Raw genomic sequence first — 21,177 nt, 5'->3', positions numbered from 1 at the left:
GGTACGACAAGTACTAAATGGTACTAAATTTTGTACAATATTGATTTAGGTTAAGCGGATAGAGCTGGAATCCTGAAATTTAGAATTAAGACTGCAGTTGGAGGGTAGAATGGACGTAGTTTTGAAAATTCGTACTTATGGATACGAAAAGTACTAAATTTGGTACAATTACGATTTGGGCGAACGGATAGAGCTGGAATCCTGAAAATTGAATTAAATTTGGTACAATTTAGATTTAATGTGAACGGATAGAACTGTAGCCCTGAAATTTCGAATTAACATTGATGTTAGAGTATGGGATTGGAATAATTTGGAAATTCGTACTTCGTAGGCTACATTTGGAAGTAGGGAAGGGAAGTAGTTTTGGGTTCAAGAAGTACCAAATTTGGATTTGAGTGAACGAACAGAGCTGGAATAATGAAATTTAGAATTAAGGTTGCTGTTGGGGTGTAAGATGGAGTTAGTTTTGCAAATTCTTACTTACGGGTAAGAAAAATAGTAAATTTGGTACAGTTTGGATTTGGGTGAACGAACGAATAGAGCTGGAAACCTTAAATTCGTAACTGAGATTATTGTTGAAGTGTAGGATTGAGGTAGTTTTGGAGATTCGTACTTATGGGTACGAAAAGTACTAAATGGTATTAGATTTGGTACAATTTGGATTTGAGTGCACGATTAGACCTGGAATCCTTAAATTTGGAATTGGGATTACTGTTGGAGTATAGGATTAAGGTAGTTTTGGTAATTCGTACTTATGGGTACGAAAAGTACTAAATGGTACTAAATTTAGTACAGTGGGTATTTGGGGGAACGGATAGAGCTGGAATCCTAGAATTTGGTAAGACTACGATTGGAGTGTAGGATTAAGACATGGAGGTAGTTTTTGAAATTCATACTTATGGCCACGAAATATACCAAATATTACAATTTGAGTGCACCGATAGCGCTGGAATCCTGTTTTTTGGAATTAAAGTTACTGGTGAAGTGAAGGATTGAGGTAGTTTTGGAAAATCGTACTATCGGGTGTAGGGGCAGTGCTTGAATCTGTATTTTTTGGATTTAGTGTGAATATTGGTGTACAATGTTGGTCTAGCTGTTAACATATAAGGGCGAGATACGGCTGATCTTTTTGAAAATCGAACTAAACCGGTACGAACAGTACTAAAATAACAATAAATATTGAATAAAAAATGGGAATAAGTACAATAAAATTTTCAGTGTTCGCCATTTCCATATTATATATTGTTTATTTGTTTTTTATATCCTTTCCGCATACGAAGTAGCGGGCACTTTGCTAGTCTAGTATAAATTTGAATTCTGTTATGTTATTTCAAAAGAAAAAACTTATCCTGTAATAGTTACCATGTTATTTTACCGATCTTCTACTTTGCTTCTCTAACTTTGGATGCCATGTTTTGTGCTATCATATTGAACTTGGCCTTTCCATTGGAGTTTTGTTCTTCCCTCGGGTCGCATAACGTCAAATGGCTCGTATTCATATGCCGGTGGCATCTTTATCCATCCTGTTAACATGACCCAACCAACCCAATAATTGCAGTTCGACTTTTATTTTCCTTTAACAATTACTTTTGCAAGTACACAATTATTCGGGTACATGAGTATTTGATAATTTATTGTACGGGTACTAATCAATTTATTTAAACTCATGACAATATTATCACGAAGATCGGATATTTCACCACTTCAATTTCACTCATGAAAATTCGATGAAAAAGATCGGATCTTTCACGACTTCAATTGCACTCATGAAAATTCGATGAAAAAGATCGGATCTTTCACGACTTCAATTGCACTCATGAAAATTCGATGAAAAAGATCGGATATTTCACAACTCCTTTCGCACTCATGTAATAGAACTAGTGAAATCATGATTTCACATGGAATCACTTCCATTTAATTTTGCTGGGATGTCACTTTCACTTCTTTGCTTTCGAGAGTTCTTACTTACTATGAGTAGGCAATATAACCGAGTAGCCTTGAAATAATGTAATGCTAGTCATTTCAAACAAAAATTCATTACTTATTAAAATCATTCAGAAATTATTATAAATAACACTTTTTTTACTATGAGTATGTTATGCTAGTTATTTCAAACAAATTTGAACATTTGAATTAATTCTTTAAAATCATTTATATTATTTATTAAATTATTAAAATAGATGTAATTACATAATTATATTTTCGCGTCGCTATGATATTCAGGTGGATTCTTTGTAATTATCCTTAAATTGGTCATAGAATTGTAAGCTGGATTCAATGGCAAAGCAAATAAATAAAAACTGTTGTATATCGCTTTTTATTCGGAGCTTTTAGCAAACACCGTCTCGTTTCACACTCTCAATCGAACGATAACACTGTGCTACAGTGAAAATTTGCAGGGGTTCTAATGCATAAATTCGGTTTTGTGGGAGTCCACAGAAGGCGAAAATGCCTTTGGTTTCTTTGGGTCACTTCGGTTTTTCATTTTATAACGGTAAATGTAGTGAAAAATGGGCTTTCTTGGATTTTCAACTTTAAACGGACATTACTTCTTTTTTCCACAACCGATTTGCACACACTATTTCTCAATATAAAGGGGAGAGTAATGCCTTTCGAACAAGCCATAGATTTTTAAAATCGGTTAACAAATGGCTAAGTAATAGTGGTTTAAGTGTGACAAAAACGCATTAAAAAACAGTAAAATGTTTTTCCTTGTGCTCTAGGCTGCGTAAATGACACCTAACAGTACAATTATTTACAGTTAGCAAGTAGGAAATTTAGTTGGCAAGCAAGTAGGAAATGGGAAAAACCAACAAAATCCTTTGAAAAATGAATGCGTTATGGCACTTTTTGTGTTTCAACTTTTTGGTTTTTTTTTTCATATTTTCCTTTATAAAACATTGATGCCTTGTGCGTAATTGTTAAGCAGGATAATCACAATTAGAATCATACATGCTAATATACCCATCTTTTATAAAGGAAAATATGAAAAAAAACCAAAAAGTTGAAACACAAAAAATGCCATAACGCATTCATTTTTCAACGGATTTTGTTGGTTTTTCCCATTTTGGAAAGCCAACTAAATTTCCTACTTGCTAACTGTAAATAATTGTACTGTTAGGTGTCATTTACGCAGCCTAGAGCACAAGGAAAAACATTTTACTGTTTTTTAATGCGTTTTTGTCACACTTAAACCACTATTACTTAGCCATTTGTTAACCGATTTTAAAAATCTATAGTGTGTGCAAATCGGTTGTGGAAAAAATAAGTAATGTCCGTTTAAATTTGAAAATCCAAGAAAGCCCGTTTTTCACTACATTTACCGTTATAAAGTCAAAACCCGAAGTGATCCAAAGAAACCAAAGGTATTTTCGTCTTCTATGGACTCCCACAAAACAGAATTTGTGCATCAGAAATCCTGCAAAAAAATTTTGTCCACTTTTGTATCACAGTGTAATTGATACAATATGGTCTCAACATGCGCAAAGTGGCTAAATATGTAATTTTCCAATCTGATCTTAAGCAATCGTACAAATCGAAAGAAATGTGCTCAAAACATCAACAATGACGCTAAAAGGTTAATTATAATACAACACTAAACTGAAATTTGTTTAAGCTGCCAATTTATGCAACGAAATTTCACTTCTAATTTTTTCTTCATTCGCTCTATAAAGCGTTGTGGCAAATTTTGTCTTGGAGTAAAAGTATATGAACGATTTAGTGCCATTGAAGGAAGAATATTTAATGTCAAGCTGGGTTTCAGTTTTATTACAGTCGAAATTCTCTATAACGAACTTCCATATAACGATTTTTTCTCTATAACGAATAAAAATTAAAAACATAACTTTTTCCCACACATGTTCACCTCTTTATAGCGAACTTCCCTATAGCGAATACTTCTCTATAACGAAGTTTTTATAATGTCAAGTGGAAATTTTAACACAAAACAATCTCTCTATAGCGAAGTTTCGAAAAACGTTATTCATTTTAATTTACACAATAAATGTGAAACAAAACACATTCATCAACGGCCTTTTTATTGAAGTTCACACTAAAAAAGAGAAGAAAACTCTTTTATCAGTGCTCTTACAATAAAAATTTATTCAAAATATGTTAAATTTCCAATGATTTTCATTTCATTGTTTGCTTTGCCATTTCGCCCCTGTTTTTCTATAACGAATTTTCTCTATAACGTAGTAATTCGGCGGTACCCAACTGTTACGTTTTAGAGAATTCGACTGTATTTTTATTAGTATTACATACCTTTTTCTCCAGCTCAAAACATTTCTGCGCCAATCTGTCTCTATCCTCTTGTAGCAATTTATTATCCAAGTTGCCTATGGTTAAGGAATTCTTTGATGTTGATGATCCTTGACATGATGACTCAAGTTCTTGAAGTGCTTTCATAATATTAGCCTGTAGTGATTCTTCTAAAAGCATAATTTCTCGAATATAGTCATGCTTTTTCGAACAGTTAACAGCGCACCCTAAAATAAGTTGAAGAAGACGTTCCAGTTCAATAGAATCGCACTTTTCGGCAATACGCATAGCATCTGGTCTGGTGAATTCGACTAAAGAATAGTTCAACACATCCGCATAATAATCGTATAATGCTTCGATGACCTTCTTTAAATTGCTCATCTTTAATCGCCAATTTATTCCAACATCCACCCTAATTTTTGAAAGCCATGTGTCTATAAGTATATGGGAAGGCAAAGAAACAAAAAATAAAATATTTCGCATTCGATAGCAACAAGATTGTTAGTTGTTCAGTGTACTTAAAATAACAAATAATTCAGGAAGAAAACAATTACTACAACATTTTAATTTAATGTAATTCTTTATTTTGTAATGATAAACCTAAGGGCCATTGACTCATTACAACATGAATCGTTTCAAAATTTACAAGTGTAAAATCAAAATTATGACTAAAAAAGTAATAGAAAAGAATGTGCAAAATAATATTTGCATAATACTTTCAGGGACGAACTACTCATAAGAAGTTATAACTTATGAGGCCAATAAAAACAAGCGGACAAAAGCTATAGTCTTGACGGGACCGACTATGTGATACCCTACACCACTACCCCTGTGCATAAGCTTTTTACTCGTAAACGTTTATTTTAGGGAGATACTAAAGTTTTCACTTATCTGGCTTTTCTACCAAATGACTTAAGACGAACTGAACCAAAATAATTAATATTTAATTTTATATTTGACTACTGTCGACATCTACTTGGTATACTTGGTGGTTTAGTTTCATTATCAAGCTCTCTCCTTGGAATATGTCCAATAGAAGCAGAAATATATGACATGTAAATAAAATTCCATAACTTGGAAATTTGGATATCCCAGAGTCTTTTTCAACATCAAAAGCATCTCACGAAATTGGGAACATTCCAAAGCTCAGAATGTCTTCGTTAATGCAACGCATCCAACCAAAATTTAGATACTCGTCAGTATAATTCAAATAAAAAAATGGGAAAGTGGCGTGTGCACCAAACTATTTTTCATCATAATAAAGGTGATATTTTCCTCATCCTTTTGGAATACGACACTAAAAGCGGAGATATTCGCATAAGAATACAACTTTGAATTTTTTGTCCACATAAGTTTTTTGCCCTACACGCAGAGAAAAAATATTTTTCGCTTTTGTTGGAACAAAAATATATGTTTTGGTTCCAAAAATGTATTTGTTTTGTTCAAACATTGTAATCCAAATCCAAAAATACCATCTTTTGTTCCAAACATAGAAAACAAAAACAACTTTCGAATTTCCGCAATATTGTTAAAATCGTTAACAATACCGATTGTAGGAACAATCATAATCTAATTTTGTTTACAAAAAGTATTGTCAATACAGAAAACCAGCCCAGAAATTTTTGATTTGAGTGCATACACTTCTCATATACACTTTTCGCATAACTTGGATATAAATGTCGCGTATAATATTGCAATCATTGATGAACACAATACATGGTTTGCTGCATTGGCTGACAACAAAGACAAACAAAAAGCCACAAGAACCCACCACAACATAAGGAATAATTAAACACCATAACAAACATGAAAAGGAAAGAAGAATGAAACAAAACAGAAACAAATAAAAACAAGAGTCTCACAAGTACATACACACAAAAACAAAGGTAAAGGCAGCATGTCATACAAACACACCACAACTCACCAAAATTGTTTTTTCAACACGGCATCGAATAGCGAGAGAAGAGAAACAAATTTTCGAAGAAAAGAGAGAAATATTGTTCAGTTGACACAAACTATTTTTGGATTTACAATACTACATGAGGAATCCAACAATATGTTAACAATACATATTTTGCTCTTGGAATATTGTTGGATCAAACATATTTTTTTCTCTGCGTGTATACGACTCTTGAATATTATCCGGCCATCAACAAACTCAATATGCTCTTTCCTCTCTCGGAGCCCTATACCACCGAAATCGTGGCGACCCTATCAAAATTGCGACCTGTAGCGTGATTACAAAAAATGAATAATGGGATGCTTTACCGTACGTGTGCCAACCTACTTTGCAACAATGTAAAGGAAATCTAATCTTTTTCCATTGACGGGCTTTCATTTTGGAATACGCCTACTAGAAGCGGAGATATACGCATATGAATAAAACGTTGAATGTTCTCCACGTAAGTTTTTTGACCATTCAGACCCCTGAATATTATCCGACCATCGCTCAAATCAACAGGCTTCTTCCTTTATGGGACACCAATTAACCCTCAAAATTTCGTGATAAAAAAATGGAAAAATGGGATGTATTACCGACTATTGCGATATCTCCGTTATTTGGCCACCTACACCAACCTACTTTGCATCATTGTAAAGATGGGATTTTCTACTTTCACAGTCATGCTCTGCTTTTGGAAGGTCACCAACCAAAGATGTGATATTCGTCATTATAATTAAATTGCAAAATTGGTTTTCATTAGCGACTATTGCGATATATTCGTTGTTTAGCCACATACGATAACCTACTTTACATCGTTAGAAAAGTGTTATTTTCTACTTTCATTGCCAGGTTTTGTTTTTGGTATGCCCCTTAAAGAAGCTGAGATATTCGCTTTGGAAAAAACTAAAATTTTTCTCCAAATAAGTTTTTTGCCCATTCCGACCCCTAACATTATCCGACCATCACCAAAATCAATAGGTTTCTTCCCCTTGGTGACGATCCGATCAAAATTGCGACATGTAGAGTGATTACAAGGTTTAGATGGACAGGCAGATGAACGGACGGAGGACGCACATAGCCAGAACGACTGATTCGTCGAGACATTCATTTTGGTATATATGTATAAGTATTGGTCTACGACCATTATTTCGACGTGTTACAAACTTTTTGGCCAAAACCAACTTATTATACACATAGTTGATTAAGGTATAATTACACACGTATAATACTTGCCATTGGAAGTACACCCAATTATACCCGATTGCGCGGTTATGAAAAAAGAAAGATAGAAACGCTACCAACAAATATGATTGCGGTAAGCAAATGATTCTTAAAATAAAAATAAGCTTATTTCGAAAAGAAAAACAGGGAATTAAACTAAACACTCTCAACAGAAATGATCTATACATGTGGGTAGTTCACGGGTCCAATGAGGAATTATCACCGGTTTCACCAAAACTCCTGTTGTTTTAGTGTTTGGACACTCGAATGTGATGAAAAGAGGATAAAATGCCAAAAGAAACCAATAACAAGCTAAAAAATAAATAAACTCGTACGTTTTGATAGGGTGCAAACTTTTGACTCTTGTAAACTTGTAAAATTTTGGTTTATTTTGTTATACTTTATTTATTTTCTAATAAATCTTTTGAAAGTCCTAAAATTTTTGGGTTTTAATTCACCTCAAAATACATAAATAATTTCATTTATATTTTATATGTATCATTGTATACCGATGGACAGCTACAAATAGTACGTCGACAGCGGAGCCACGTCCCATATGTGTAACCTGCGAGGGAAGGGAAGTTGTCAGGCAAGTTGAATACCTCACATTTGAGAAGTCTTGCCCTTTAACTTACCCATGCAAGAGAGATCAGCCAGTTTGGTGGAATAAAGAGCAGGGCTAACAAAACTAAACTTAGTACAGGTTGGGACCTACCCAGGAATAGTTTCAATAAGTATAAAAGTAAGACCAGGAAAGCTAAGAGCAATTCTTTGGTTTGAGTAAAACGTTACTTACAATACGATTTTGTTTTGTTTTTATATTCCTTATTTGTTTGTTTTTTTTTTTTTTTTGCTTATTCTTTTCTCTTTTTAACTTCGGTTTATTTTGTTTTGATTTCCGTTTCTAGTTCTTCTACTTTTTCTTCTCATTTGTTGTAGTAATTATATGGGCAAATTGTTGTTATTTTGCTATAATTTTCACTTACGCCTGAATAGTCTTGTGATTAAATTGTTGTTGTTTGTTTTGTCTTCTACTTGGTTTTCCGTTCCATTTGTGTAGTGTATGTTGTATGTACCCTGTAGGAAATGTCAATAATGAATCTATACTTACTTACTACTGACATTCCCAGCAAAATAAATTGGAAGTAGTGCAATGTAGACTAGTTCTTTCGCGGCATGTTTTGATGCAGTTCAAACGGAGTCGTGAAAAAGGCACTCCAATTCCTTACATTTTAACAACACTTGGATGCGATCCAACGATGGACATACATTTCTCACATTTCAGTTGCATCCGGATGCAGTCCAAGGGAGTCGTAAAAACACTCCGTTCGATACATTTTACAAGCAGTTGCTTAGTGATTGTGGCGGACGTTCACATTTTTATAAACACGAACAATTCTACATATCAAAATTCCCTATAATTCATCGACACACTAAAGTTAATGATGTTAAATATTACCTTTAAATTGTCACCAATGTTTACCAATTGTTAGCTGTGACCTTGGGATTCGTTTGGAGTTGTTGTTGTTCTGTAGACTGGTTTGCTTTTTTATCATCATTATGTTTGGCAATCTTCATCAACATCAGGGACGTACGCAGGGGGGGGGCACTGGGGGCCCGTGCCCCCCCCGAAATGGTTTGGTCGACTACAATTTTTTGAGCTATTTTAACAAATTATTACGATTTTTTCTCTAAAATAATTTTTGTTTTTAAAATTTCAAATGAAAACTGATATTGTTCTGAAGGTTCTGTACTGAAAATGTACTTTGTCATCAAGTTGTCTAAGAAATATTTAAATTTTTTTTGTTTGAATACTCTTTTTAGAGATACTTCCAGTAAAACTGAATTCCTTCTTTATGCCATGCCAGTGTTTTGGAATTCTGTAATGAATATAAAGGTCTTGAGGCTTTAAACTCATTTTGTATTCAAAACATTTACAAATTCAGTATTGTGCGGATTAGAAGTACATAAAATGAAATGTCTATTGGACAATATGTACGACATATCAAGGGTTTTCCGTGGAGTATATCTCGAAAAGCAGTTAGAAAATTGTTTTATTGCCTTAATCAAAATTTTGTATTCCTAGTTTATATTAACTTGTTGCTAAACTGTGGGATAAAATAATGTAGAAAAATGTATTGTTGTGCATTATAAAATGATAATATCTGCTATAAATAGCGAGCCCATCTGAATTTTTTCCTGTCAGTAACAAATTTGTAGCTGAAAACAACCGTAAACGAAATTAATGCTCAAACTTTCGTTATATGGTATTGTATTAAAATCTGCTGTTATTTGTATTGTATATTACGGTGCTCTTGAGCCAGCTTTAAATGAAAGAAGCTTAGATGAGAAAATCGAAAAACAAAAAATTGCATTTTTAGGGTTTTTTAGTTTTTGACTGTTTTGCTGGGAAACCACAAGCCCCATCAAAATGGAACTAAAGAAAATGTTGTACCAGTGAAAATTATCTACAATATTGTTCTTATATGATATTTTCGTAGTTTTTACCATTTCTGAGATATAGAAGTTCAAATTTGGACAACTCACTGACTATTCTATAAATATTGGGGGGAAGTTGTGGACCGGTATTGCCCATCTTCGAACTGAAACTAAGCTTGGACAAAATATGACGAATGCCAAATTTTTGACCAAATCGGCAGATCAGTTCGAGAGCTATCCTGTTCTCCAGCCCCCACATATGGATTTTTTACACATTCCGGGCTTATTTCTCAAAAAGTATGGACTTGCCCCTGAAAAATATTTTACCGTCGTAATTGAGGCAGCGAATGCAAGTTGCTTCAAAAGAAATCAAAGTGATTCGAGAACAGGTCTTAACGTGAACTTATCCGAAATTTTGTGTGGGATGTACCCGAAGGAGCGGACCAATTGAGTCCATATTGGAACCTCATTTAAGTCTGTTAGAAATTTTACGATGTGCAAAGTATGGACTTAATCGGTTACTCCCTTCAAGAATTATCGTGCGCACAATTTTTCCGAACATTTTTGAACTTTTGTGGGGGAGGTACCTGAAGGAGTGGACCGATATGGTCCATCTTCGAACTTAAACTAAGTTTGGACAAAATATTACGAAAGCCAAATTTTGGACCAAATCTGCAGATCCGTTCGATAGTGATCTTGCGCTCCAACCACTACACACGGTGTCATAGGTGTTTTTTGCACCTTTCAGGCTATTTTCTCAAGAAGTATGGACATGCCCCTGATGAAACTTGTACCGTCGTATGGGGCAAATCTTGAGCAAAGTCCAATCCGATTTTTTCGAGACCTAGAGTAGGTTCGAATATGGATTATATCGATTCACTCCTTCAAATACCTTCAACACAAAATTTCAATTACCCGATTTGACGGAAACATCCCAAAATTACGTACATATCAAATTCTGAAACTTCTTGGCTATACAATTTATAGAAAAAAAATTGGCTATGTAGCCCGTATTCGATCTGTTTATATATAAAAGTCTCAACTCACACAAGCTGAGGGTATATCTCTGTAGGCAATCCCGACTGTAACTTTTTACTTGTTTTCCAGAAAACAAAAGTTATGCATTTTCATAAGTTTGTCTCCGCTGTGCCGACAGGAGTGATTGGTCATTGGAAAGTTTTTAAGGTCATCGAGTCCATAAACATCTAGTCGTACAATTAAGATAGAAATAAGCGGGAACAACCATTGATGTATCAGATGGAGTTTTTCGTCTTAAACTATTTTTTCAGGATTTAGCTAAAATGTTGCCGAGCGTTTTTTAGAGATATTTTTTCGACCATGTGTTAGCGTGGTCTCAAACAGTACTGCGAGTTGGATTCGGAGTCTATGAGTCGTAGATTGCATCGCCCGGCTCCTGATATTTTTTTTTTCTTTTTTTAATGTAATTTTCTGAATTATTAGTTGGCTTTTCCGGACTCTATCACTTCTGGTAAAATAGTAAAGTTTTGGTGTTTTTATGCACTAAAGAATATTATTTTCTTACAATAATACGAAACTTTTTTAATGGCACTGAACTTAGTGTGTGATAAAGAAGAAACGGCGTTATGTTCAGATCGAACTGTTTATATCCTCCAAACAATGTATGTATCTATTCGAAATATTCGCGAATGCAATCCCTGCGTTCGAACGTGGATCTATTTTCACCACTATTTCCATGGAAGTTCTCCCAACAAAATGATTTCCAAAATCCATATTACTGACGATATTTTTAAAAACTATGCTAATAGCCTCGAAAATAGAAAAAATGTTTCGAAAGCTATTCGCTGCGGGATTTAGAACCCAAAAGGCCAAAATAAGAGCTAATGTGGTTGAAAATTCTGGGATACACCAAAACGTACATCTATACGGGTAATATTAATTTGAAAGATTTTTTAGTTATTGCTTCATTTCTGTTGGAGAATTTGGTTAAAAACATTTGTAAGGAGACTATACCGAACGTGGTCTGATATGGTTCATCCAAGGACTAATATATTATAATCAGTTCCAAATTTCAATCTTGTATCTAAAATATTGTGATTTCTCTCTCTTTTGAATGTATATACTTTGTGGCAATATTGAATATACATAAAATCAATTAAACCCCTTTAAAATAGCTTTACGTAACGATACACAACATTTTTAATTTTAATGATTTTTTGTCAAGTTGGGCCCCCCCCGAAATGAAATCCTGCGTACGTCCCTGATCAACATGTTACAGATTTTGTTTGGGCACTATCTTCGGGTATATTAATTTCTTTGCTATTGGTAAAATTATTCTTGCATGAAATTCACTTTCTTTCTTTATATTTCACTGGTTAAATTTACCGAAATTTATTAAAAAACAAAATAATATTCATTGATAAATTATGCATGCTAGTAATATTTATATGAATGTTTACGAAATAGCTGACAAGAGGTCATAAAATATTGACAGTTAGTCAGTGAGAAGGAAGATGTAAAATGTTTTTGTAATTATATTTTGATCTTGTGTTCTGGTTCTGTGGTGACTTAGTCCACAGATACTGAGCGTAAATGGTTCGTTTCCAAACTAAACGGACATTTAACGTAGCTGTTTGGCAAACATGTCGGATGAAAAAACAAGAAAATAATCAAAGATAAAATCATTCAGAAAAATGCTAAATTTTAAATAAATGTCTCGAGGGTAGCTCAATTCAAATAAATATCACCCATTTTCAATACTACTGAGCATAATCATGATTCAGATTTGTTAATACTTATTGTTGCAACGATGCACACTAATACACCAAATGTGGCAACATTTCCTATTAAAATTCTACGTTTTGGCAATTGTCATTTTTTAAGATATCCAATACATCAAGTTGAGAACGTTCATACAAGAACTTCCTTTCTGTTCAATCTTCCAAAGTGTTAACATCGTTTCAAGTTTATAAAGAAATCAGTTTGCCATACATGAATCCTATATATTTCAAGTGAAATTCCATCAATTTTTGTGAAATCACATATTCTTTGATAAAATTGGTGCATACTTATTTTGCTATTACGAAATACAAATACAAATTAAGAGAGTTTGTGATTGGTAGCATAAGAAGTGTTTCTTCCAAAAAATTCAGGTTAGCATATTTGCTAGTGAAAATTGAAGCCAAATCGATACTGAAAAGCGCTTATACCATCAGTATAGACGAACAGAATTCACGCTGCCCAACGGGTAGCGTGATGACTTTTTTCCCCATTAAATTGGAACAATAAGCTCAGTCATGGTTTTCCAAAATACTCCAAGATCACTTTGATTGTTAACATGATTGAAATCCGCATAGCAAAGTGACCACAAAAGCATTCAAAATATGTCATAAAATGATCGCTTAATACGTCTCAACTTCAAACTACCATGGATATATAGAAGGATACGTATTGATGTAACACTGATTACGAATAATTTCCCAATTGATGAGGCACGAAATCACACGGAAACTTCCAAGAACGTCATAATTTAACATCTGGAGTAATCTAAACAACCTGCAACAAATTACACATAAACCTATCCATGAGATACATCATAAAATTAGATGCAAAATGCAGTCATAATTTTCGTCGAATTGAAGTAGACAATATGTTGCAAGCTCCACATACATCCCAGTGATTCCCTTTGGACCGTCACTTCTCTACTGAACATTGGCAGGCGAGGGTATTGAGGCACTTTTCTACAATTACATCCGTGGAAATGAATCTCCATAAGAAAAGATAATGGTATTTTTATATTATTTTAGAACATTTTCAATATGACTATATTTTGGGGTATTTTTGTAATAGTCATCCTGGTCCATTTAGAGTCAATAGTTAACGTCAAGAAACTAAAAAGGGAGTCTACAATAATTATGTGTAGTGGATACAGATTTATGCGGAAAAAGGACCGAACCTCCCCACACGACTGGCTGCTAGCAGAACAAAGGCTCCCGCAGTCCTTTATCCTCATGAGTTCTCGGTGTGTAAGAAAATAAAAATTAACACCATATCCAGTTGGACACTACATTAATTTGGCGCCCAACGTGCAGGGCCGATAAGATGATCTCATCATTTTGGCTCTATTTTTCATTTAAATAACTTTAAATTTTTAGACTTCATTTATTTTCAGTTCGAATAAATCTCAGGATTTTGGGAGTTGCTTTTATGGATATTTGAAGAAGTCTTACTGGAACTTTAGCATTTTGGCAAAAGTATGACCAAAAAGCTAACCGTTTGATTCGCTTCAAAAATTTCATGAATCAATGACTAAGTGATAGAGATAATTCGTCCTGAAAAAACTTGTCTTGCTCTTTTGATACAAGTAGTAGTTGATCTGAGTTATCAACAACCTTTCATTCAGCTAGGACTTCATAAATTTAGCAGAATAGCAATTATATGACCGTAGTTATGGAAGGACCCATGTAAAGGATAGTTGTATGTTGGTTTGATCCTATTAATATGCTTTGATTGAGTGAGTAAGTTTCCATAGCCCAGTTATGAAACCTAATCCTGTTGTCTTTCCAAAGGTGAATGCATCTTTCTTCATCACATCATCTCTAAACGGCAAGAAAACATAAGTTTTCATATATATTGCATAAACAAAAAAAACAAAAAAACTTATTTGACATTGCTCTTTAAAAATAAATTTATATTCAATAAACATTTTTGATATATTTATTTAAACATATACATATGTATTGTATATGTATATTATTTGATATATTTCATATGTATTTATCATATTATTACATCGTATTTGTTCATATACTTCAATTCCATATTTTAATTCTTCAGATCCTATTTACCTGCTTTAGTGAAATATATGCTTTCATAGATAAAAACAGAACCAACATATATCACATCAATTATTTGATTTCCATTGGATTTCATTTGTTCTATAAGAGTAAAACCTAATTATATTGGGTAATAGAGATTGTAATCAGTTCTTTTTATTTTCAAACCTCTAGTTTGAAAGTAATCAACACATTTAATATCTGATCTCATTTGCGCTCGTAACAAAGACTTTACTCGAAAGGTTTTATCTATTGCCAGAATAGATACAATCATTTTATTTTCGTTTTGACACAATTTTTAAACTGAACTGTGGAAGCGTTTCTAAGTTCATTTTGTACAAAATACTAAAAATGCCGGTGCAAAATTCGCCTCCGCCATCATCTTCACAACCGCCACCACATTCTTCTCTTACAATGGAACCAGGGGTGTGCAACGTCTGTAAAGAGAATATGGAAGACGGCGATGATTGCCTCATGTTAGATAAGTGTTTTCATACGTTTCATAGATACTGTATGGAGGCCCATATGGCATCATCTAAAGAATGCCCAATATGCAAGAGATCTGCTGAGTTAAAAGAGCTTAGGGATATTGTCGTCAAAGCCAAGAGTGTTCCTGTTTTCAAACCTCCTGCTACCAGAGGAAGAGGAGCTATGGCCAAACAGTATAACACTCTTCTCGGAATCTTTTCCAGGATAACCCTATTTCTAGTCAGAATGTTGATAACAGCACTTCTCAAAACATTTTCCAAAGTAACCCTAATTGTAGCCGAAATGTTATTAACACTGCTGATAAGACAGCTACTCCGACTAGCAATGCAGAAGTATCCACCCATTTGTTTTCTCCGATACAGCCCTCTAATCCCAACAGTGGAATAAATACGGCTGAAATAGAAAAGATTGTCGAATCAAGTCTCACCAAGATTCTCCAAAATATAAACCTACTTCCTCGAAGTAGCAATGAAAACCCTAACAATAACCCGATTAACGCTGTTAATAATATAAATCAGCAAAATGTTCCAACACAGCAGCAACCTCATAATCAAATAAACAGTCAAGGGAATTATGATTTTCCATTAAATTTCCCTACTAATCCAAATCAGCAACAAATTAATCGCAACGACATTGTTCCAAACCATAGCCCATCTTCCAATAACCCGAACCATCAGTACCAATCAAATGCAATGCAAAGCAACAAGCAAATAGGTTATACTAGTCATGCTAACCAACAACAAACCGATACGATTACGCAACAAGGAACTCAAAATTTTCCTACGAATACGATACCACACAATTCTCAACAAAGAAATGCTTCTTATGGATCAAACAATTCATCCCAATGTTCAATAAGTAGTACTATGCCATTTGATAAGATCACTTCGATCATCCAGAATTGGAATCTGAAATTCGATGGTTCCACAAATGGTTTAGGAGTGGAGGAATTTCTTTATCGATTAGGCTCACTTACTAACGACTATTTCAATGGTGACTATAGCGTCATATGCCGAAATTTGAATTGCCTATTAACAGGGAAAGCCAGGGACTGGTATTGGCGCTATCAAAAACAAGTCAAGTTTGTTGAATGGAACTCGTTTTGTGAAGCGCTAATAGACCAATACAAACAGTTCAAATCATCTTTTGACATTCGGGAGGAAATTCGAGCTAGAAAGCAGAAACCAAACGAAACGTTTGACGCTTTCTTTGAAGCCGTTTCTTCAATGATAGATAAACTCCCAAGGGCGATGTCAGAAGCCGAACTGATAGAAATTTTAGCACGAAATCTTCGTCCTGATATACGCCAGGATCTACTATATGTTCCCATCACGTCAATTTCGCATCTCCGTAAGCTCGTTCAGATGCGAGAAAACTTTTTCAGTGACGAGCATGTTAGGAAATCTCTGCCAAGTCGAAATGTCCCACTTCAAATGACTCGTAGAAATGTAGCTGAAATAGATATTGACGATCATGAGACAATTATACCAGAGGAAAACGCAGCACCTTTTATAGAGGCAATCAAAAGATCTGAGCAAGTTTCCCATTGTTGGAATTGCGATGCTGAGGGCCACCACTGGCAAGATTGCACTCAGGATCGGACCATATTTTGTTACGGATGTGGGTCTAAAAATATATACAAACCCAATTGCTTAAGGTGTGCAAATAGAAAACAAAATAATTCAAAAAACTTGAAAAGTTTCAGTCCACAAATGGACAAACTTCAGTAATCCCTTTAAATTTGCATACACGTATAAATCAGGTTGAAGAACAGAATTCTGAAACCAATATCAATACCAATAAAGATAACATATCTGCCAAATCAAAAACGATTAAAATTTTAAAGCGACCACTATCTAATGAAACTTATTATGAAAATGACGTCTCCAAAATTATTTACCCGAAAAACCCTTTTCATGTCAGATGGCAGTTATATTGTCAAAGAAGGAATGAAATATTTAATAATTCTGAGTTATGTCCTTTGGACATTAGGAAGCCAAAGCGTTCCACTTTGCGGTTACGCAAATTTTTCAAAATGAAAAAACTTTGTACTAAGCTTTTAGTATCGACAATCGTATCGAATCCAACGGATTTCAGATACTATGCTAAAGTGTCCTTTTTAGATTTTGTTGAATATGGCCTGATTGATACCGGTGCAAATGTAAGTTGCATTGGATCTGAATTAGCAACAAGAGATTATACTAAGTTCCCCAATTTTCATAAAGTGAAATCAACCGTTAAAACTGCTGACGGCAATTCACAAAAAGTGTGCGGGTGGCTAGAAGTCAATATCTCTTTTAAGGACCAAATAAAACCTATTCGTCTATTTGTCGTACCCAGCATTTCCCAAAAACTTATTCTAGGGATTGACTTTTGTAAAATCTTCAATTTAATGCCGAATATCATCAATTCCAATGACATTATCACGTCAAATTTTGATATTAATGATAGTGTAAAGACGAAAAATTTAAACTTTTCAACCATTTCCATGCATAATGAATCAGTCAATGTCCCACCAGTAACAAATCCTGACTCATATCCTCTCAATGATTCGGAACGTCTTCAGTTACAGACAGTCATCAACCTCTTTCCAAACTTTGAGACCAAAGGACTAGGTCGGACCAGTCTTTTAAAACATACCATAAACGTAGGTTCTGCTCAACCCATCAAACAAAGGTTTTACCCTGTGTCCCCTGCAGTGGAAAAACTTATGTTTGGTGAGGTTGACAGAATGCTACAGTTAGGTGTAATAGAACCCTCTAACTCGTCGTGGAGTTCCCCGATGAGGTTAGTTGTTAAGCCCAACAAAGTGAGACTCTGTCTAGACGCACGAAAATTGAACTCGGTAACGGAAAAGGACGCATATCCTTTACCCAATATTGAGGGAATTTCTACCAAAGGCAAATATCATATCCAAGTTGGATTTGAAGGACGCCTTTTGGCAGATCGGGTTGGATGAAAACTCGAAACATTTGACTGCGTTCACAGTCCCGGGAAGGCCTCTGTACCAGTTTGTGGTCATGCCATTCGGGCTGTGTAACGCAGCTCAAACAATGTGTCGTCTAATGGACGAGATAATTCCACCCGATCTCCGCCATTGCGTCTTCGGATACTTGGACGATCTCGTGATTGTCTCCGAAGACTTCCCGACCCATATAGAAATCCTTATGAGGATATCCTCACAGTTCCGCAAAGCAAACCTCACGTTGAATATCTCAAAAAGCCACTTTTGTGTCACGAAAGTGAACTATTTGGGATATGTCATCGGAAACGGAGGGATAATGACCGATAATGAGAAAATAGTGGCAATTACACAGTGGCCTGTACCTAAAAACCTTAAGCAGGTTCGAGGGTTCCTCGGCTTAGCTGGGTGGTACAGGAGATTTATCCAAAACTTTTCCACCGAAGTGTCTCCCATATCCGATGTTGTGTCCACTAAAAAGAAATTTCTTTGGACCAATGAGGCCCAAAAAGCATTTGAAAGGATAAAGGGGCTGTTAACCACAGCTCCCATCCTGACCAATCCTGATTTTAAGAGAAAGTTTTACCTCCACTGTGACGCTAGTGATTACGGGATCGGGGCAGTTCTTGTTCAGTTAGACGATGAAGGTAATGAAAAGCCCATCGCCTATATGAGCAAGAAGCTGAACTCGGCCCAACGTAACTACAGCGTCACAGAGAGGGAATGTCTTGCAGCTATTGAAGCGATCAAAAAATTTCGCTGCTACCTGGAACTCCAGGATTTTGAGGTCATAACTGACCATTCAAGCTTACTATGGCTTATGCGGCAACCAGACCTAACTGGTCGTCTGGCCCGCTGGGTATTTAAGTTGCAGAGCTACAAATTTACTATAAGCCATAGGAAGGGGAAGGATAATGTCGTCCCAGACGCGTTATCAAGGATACCGGAAGAGGAGATTTTAGCTCTGGAGTTATCCGAGCCAGAAATCGACTTGGACTCACCTTTCTTCGAAGATGAAGACTATAAAACGCTAAAAGACAAAGTGACACAAAATCAGTCAAAGTTCCCTGATGTGAAGATCATTGATAAGTATGTGTACTACAGGACACAACACTATACAGGCGATGACCAAGAAGAAGAAGCGTGGAAGCTATGGGTTCCACTTCGATTGAGGACGAAAGCTATATCGGTAGCCCATGACACCCCTGTAAATGCTCACGGAGGAATGAGCAAAACTCTTCAGCTCCTACGAAGACACCTCTTCTGGCCAGGTATGGTCACAGATGTAAGAAAGTACGTCAGAGAATGTGATATCTGTAAACAAACTAAGGCACCTAATATGGTAACCCCTCAGTATCACTTCGTCCCTTTCAAAGGATGTACATCGACATACTTGGACCATATCCTCGCAGCAAAAGTGGTTATATCGGGTTACTGATTGTGCTTGATCATTTGACCAAGTATCACTGGCTTTGTCCACTCAAAAAATTTACATCTACCGCCATACAAGACTTCCTTCAGAATCATATTTTCCATATGTACGGTGTCCCCGAAACAATTATTAGTGACAATGGCAGTCAATTTAGAGCCAATGACTTAAACGCCTTCTTCACCTCTTTAGGGATCAATCACATATATACTGCATTGTACTCGCCACAGTCTAATGCATCAGAAAGAGTGAATCGGTCTCTTATAGCTGGCATTAGATCATATCTCAAAGACGATCATAGGCAATGGGACACTAATCTTTCGGCAATAAGCTGTGCACTTCGCAATTCTTATCATCAGTCTATTGACTGCTCGCCATATCATGCCCTCTTCGGCTTTGATATGATAACGCATGCCTCTTCATACGAACTTCTAAGAAAGTTAAATCTTCTGACTGAACCCACCGTCAAACTGACAAATGATGATCACCTTCAGCTAATTAGGAAAGATTTGGTCAAACACATAAAATCTGCTTTTGAAAAGAACCAAAAATATTATAACTTGCGTACACGCCAACAGACGTTTTCCGTTGGGCGAGAAGTGTATCGACGCAACTTCTCACAATCCAATATGGAAAAACATTTTAATTTGAAATTAGCTCCCTTGTTTCTGAAAGCTAAGGTAAGAGAGAAAATGGGAAGCCATTATTATGTGCTTGAAGATTTAAATGGCAAACTTATAGGTACGTTCCACGCGAAGGACATACGAACATAATCGTCCTTTTTGTCCTATTAATTAATTCGCTGCCAAAATTGGGCGAATTACTCGGTTTTGTGGCGGACGTTCACATTTTTATAAACACGAACAATTCTACATATCAAAATTCCCTATAATTCATCGACACACTAAAGTTAATGATGTTAAATATTACCTTTAAATTGTCACCAATGTTTACCAATTGTTAGCTGTGACCTTGGGATTCGTTTGGAGTTGTTGTTGTTCTGTAGACTGGTTTGCTTTTTTATCATCATTATGTTTGGCAATCTTCATCAACATGTTACAGATTTTGTTTGGGCACTATCTTCGGGTATATTAATTTCTTTGCTATTGGTAAAATTATTCTTGCATGAAATTCACTTTCTTTCTTTATATTTCACTGGTTAAATTTACCGAAATTTATTAAAAAACAAAATAATATTCATTGATAAATTATGCATGCTAGTAATATTTATCTGAATGTTTACGAAATAGCTGACAAGAGGTCATAAAATATTGACAGTTAGTCAGTGAGAAGGAAGATGTAAAATGTTTTTGTAATTATATTTTGATCTTGTGTTCTGGTTCTGTGGTGACTTAGTCCACAGATACTGAGCGTAAATGGTTCGTTTCCAAACTAAACGGACATTTAACGTAGCTGTTTGGCAAACATGTCGGATGAAAAAACAAGAAAATAATCAAAGATAAAATCATTCAGAAAAATGCTAAATTTTAAATAAATGTCTCGAGGGTAGCTCAATTCAAATAAATATCACCCATTTTCAATACTACTGAGCATAATCATGATTCAGATTTGTTAATACTTATTGTTGCAACGATGCACACTAATACACCAAATGTGGCAA

The 21,177-nt window shown here is 35.1% G+C and overlaps 1 protein-coding gene across 1 annotated transcript in view; it reads right to left on the bottom strand.

The window, feature by feature from the left end:
- Positions 1–21,177, bottom strand: part of hook (hook microtubule tethering protein) — a 500,473-nt gene that overhangs the window by 368,395 nt on the left and 110,901 nt on the right. The window contains exon 2 of the mRNA XM_073968623.1: positions 4,264–4,694. Within this exon, the coding sequence (XP_073824724.1) occupies positions 4,264–4,694 (431 nt within the window). The remainder of the gene's footprint in view (positions 1–4,263; positions 4,695–21,177) is intronic.

The sequence above is a fragment of the Musca autumnalis genome, unplaced genomic scaffold, assembly GCF_047663935.1.
Source record: "Musca autumnalis isolate F117 unplaced genomic scaffold, ASM4766393v1 scaffold_2, whole genome shotgun sequence".
NCBI lineage: Eukaryota > Metazoa > Arthropoda > Insecta > Diptera > Muscidae > Musca > Musca autumnalis.
Note: the sequence above shows the minus strand (reverse complement) of the source record. Positions and strands in the feature narration are given on the sequence as shown.